This window comes from Glycine max, chromosome 15 (genome assembly GCF_000004515.6).
Source record: "Glycine max cultivar Williams 82 chromosome 15, Glycine_max_v4.0, whole genome shotgun sequence".
Lineage (NCBI taxonomy): Eukaryota > Viridiplantae > Streptophyta > Magnoliopsida > Fabales > Fabaceae > Glycine > Glycine max.
The window spans coordinates 14896160-14899354 of NC_038251.2; the positions used below are offsets into that span (position 1 = coordinate 14896160).

At 43.7% G+C, this 3195-nt stretch overlaps 1 protein-coding gene across 2 annotated transcripts in view; it reads left to right on the forward strand.

The window, feature by feature from the left end:
• Nucleotides 1-281: 281 nt before the first annotated feature.
• The window catches only part of LOC100777499 (nucleotide-sugar uncharacterized transporter 1), a 10546-nt gene continuing 7632 nt past the window's right edge, over nucleotides 282-3195 (forward strand). Inside the window, exons 1-2 of one of the 2 annotated variants that reach the window (XM_006597746.4) lie at nucleotides 293-482; nucleotides 567-668. In XM_006597746.4, coding sequence (XP_006597809.1) covers nucleotides 596-668 — 73 coding nt within the window. In that variant the 5' untranslated portion in view covers nucleotides 293-482; nucleotides 567-595. Of the gene's footprint in view, nucleotides 669-3195 lie in introns of both variants that reach the window. The other variant, XM_003546400.5, reaches the window with a different exon arrangement.

Sequence of the window (3195 nt, forward strand, 5' to 3'; positions counted from 1 at the left end):
CAAGAGAGTAAAAATGAATTTTTTTAGAGGAACTACAAATGCTACAAAAAAAGTAATGGAAGACTAAACTAACCGTTGTCAAAAAATTTAATGAACTAAAAATTATAATATAACAAAATTGAAGGATTAAAAATTTAATTAAAACATTTATGTTATTTTACATATAAATTTTAAGTTTTTTCTCTTAAGAAATTATAAATAATTATTTTATTTTCTATTTTTCTTTCAACCGAACATACAATAAAAGTTGAAAAAAACACTTTGAATATTTTTTTTGCTGAATCAAAGGGGCATTAAGCAATGATGAATAGTAGTATGAGACAGCTGCCATTTTCCGCCATCACCGGTCGCAATACCACGTGTCGTTTGTCTTTTCTCCACAGTTTTTCTCTCACCGTCTTCGCATCTGCATTTTGAATTCAACCAAACACGACGCAAGCAGCAGTTTAGCTTGCACACACTCCCTCACTCCACACCACACTGTGCTCTCACTCACTCATTCATTTATTCATTCTCTCTCACTCATTCATTTATTCATTCTCTGCTTCCTTCATCTTCTGCTCTAGGGTTTCTTTGTTCTCCAGAATCATAAAATATGTTCAGCTTCTTCATCAGGAAAGGCGTCAGAAAGATCCTCAAGCGCAAAGACAGCGATGCTGGCCAAAAAGGTTCCATTTTTATCATGAAATCTTGAGTTTATGAGTGTTTCAAGCTTTCACATTCTTGCCCATTTGTGTTTGGTTGCATTTTTGTGCTATTTTGTCATGTGGGCTTTTAGCTGAGTTAGTGGCCTTTGGTAATATCGGTGAATGTTGTTGTTTTGCTGTGCACAATGGAGCTTCTGGAATCTGGAATATTCCCCATTGTTTGATTCTTTCTGCTAATTTCTGCATTGTTGTTGTCTTGTGTGTGGATTGATGAGGGTTATTTTTTTTTTATCATTAATTGGTTAGGATTTAATTTGTCTGCCTTATGCTTTGATGATTAATAGCTTTACTAGAGATATTACACTTTTGTGCCTTTCTATGCTATTAATTGATTAAGTGTATAAGGAATGGGTAGAGAGAGAAACATTGGGTGGGGGAGTGATAGACTGAGAGGTAAGAGAGTCTGGCAAGATAGAGCGAGCCTTGGAGAGGCATCCCGACGACACTATGCCGGAAACATAGGTAGAGCTAAGCTTAAACATACGGTGACTAACTGGAGAGATCACAAGGATATTACATCCTTCTATTTCTCTCGCTTCGCTGACGATATCATAGAGAAAGAGCTCTGGTACCATTTCAAAAAATGGGGGGATGTTAGGAAAATCTTCATCCCAAATAGAAGAAATTTCTCGGGGAGACGGTATGGTTTTGTTAGGTTCAAAGGGGTGCAAGATATTCCTTACTTGGCGAAGCAGCTTGACAGGATCGTCATAGGGGGGTTGAAACTGTTCGTCAACCTCCCAAAGTATGGCAAGGAGATGCAGAGGGAGGCAGTGGCGGCAACCCAAACACGGCCAGGCACGGACAGAAAGCAAGGAGTTGAGTTTCGAACCCACCATGTGAAGCCAACATCATACGCAGACGCGCTGACAAGAAACATCAGACGGCCGGGAAATCAGAGGACATCAAGCACCTTTATCAACCATAAAACTTCATCATCCTCGGTTCATATTGAAGTTAAACCAGAAGATACGTCGTGGCTGAAGGACGCGTGGGTAGGACGCCTAAAAAACCCGGCTATGTTTGAACGATTGGAGGACGAGCTTCTCTGGGGGAGTGGAATGGATGTAATCCCTAGATACATGGGTGACGATCAAGTGCTATTATTGGGTCTCACTGACACTGAAGCGGACCAACTCATGAGTGGCGGAAGAATAGGAGGTACAAGGGTGTTTTCCTCTATTGAAAGGTGGAGTCCGAGCCTGCGCGCAGGATGTAGGCTTACATGGATTCAATGTTGGGGGATTCCTATCCAGGCCTGGAATCCGAAATACATTAATCAGATTGTTGTCGTTATGGGAGAGCTGGTGGACTTGGATGACTCAGTGGAGGAGAAGAGGAGATTGGACAGAGCGCGGGTTCTCATTAAGACTCCATGGCGGCCGTTAATTCAACACACGGTGGAGGTAGTGATCGGAGACGAGAAATTCACGCTTCACGTCGTCGAGGAGTGTTGCGGTGGTTATCAAGATTGTATTCGGAGAGGGAGAAGTGTCAGAGGGTTATCGGAGGAGATTAACTCCGATGACAGCTTCCTCGATAGTTCCTCGCATATCAATTGGGACCTCGCGGAAAATGTGCCACACTTGCCGGAGTCGGAATCGCACAGCGTTCATCTTGGCGTAGAGTCGAAGACCGTTGCCGGCGTTGAAAACCAGGGGGATTCACACTTGCCGCACCTGCCGGTGTCGGAATCGCACATAGTCCACCATGGCGTCGACGCGAAGGCCTTTGCCGGCGTCGAAGACCAGGAGACTTCCTTTTTACCCAATGGTCACAACGACCGCTGTTACCCATTGGATAATGATAATAATCCTTGGGTCATTGGCGGAAACCAGTCAGCATCCCTGCATGGACCAAATTCGAATTGTACTTTGCAGGTATCGACCACCAAGTAGTCAGACGTTATCGCCAAAAAGGGGGTGACGCAGTGGGTCAGCTTGCTTAATAGGGACGTTGCCTCACAGAGTTATCACCAAAATTGCAATGAAGGAAATGGGGAGTCTAGCGGGTTGGAAGTGGGTCAAAAGGCTGTCGGTGTAGAAGTTAGTGACGTGGTATTGGCTGAGGATAGCTTGGTGACACGGGGCAATTTTTAATATAAGGAGGTGGAGGCTCCTATCTCTGAAGAAGTAGCACGTATAACACACCAGAATCAACATATTTCCAATTATACCCCCAAAGACAAAAGGTTCAATTTGGGCCTTAACCCACAAGCAGGGGGGGTGAAAATACTTGGCAGGTTTATTCCCGGTAGAGAAGGTGCAAAAAGAAATCAGACTTGGGCCTTCTTCCATCTATCTCAGGTGCCGCATCACATAATGGAGTCACACAACCTCAACACACAAAGCTTTCGACACTACAAGGGGAAACATTCAATGATATTCAGGACCTTTCCTTTCTGCTACAGGTCAGCAATGGAGTCACAGAGGCAATCCCAGATTTTGATAGCCAGTATACTCCTGAGGCACTTAAGATATGGAGTATG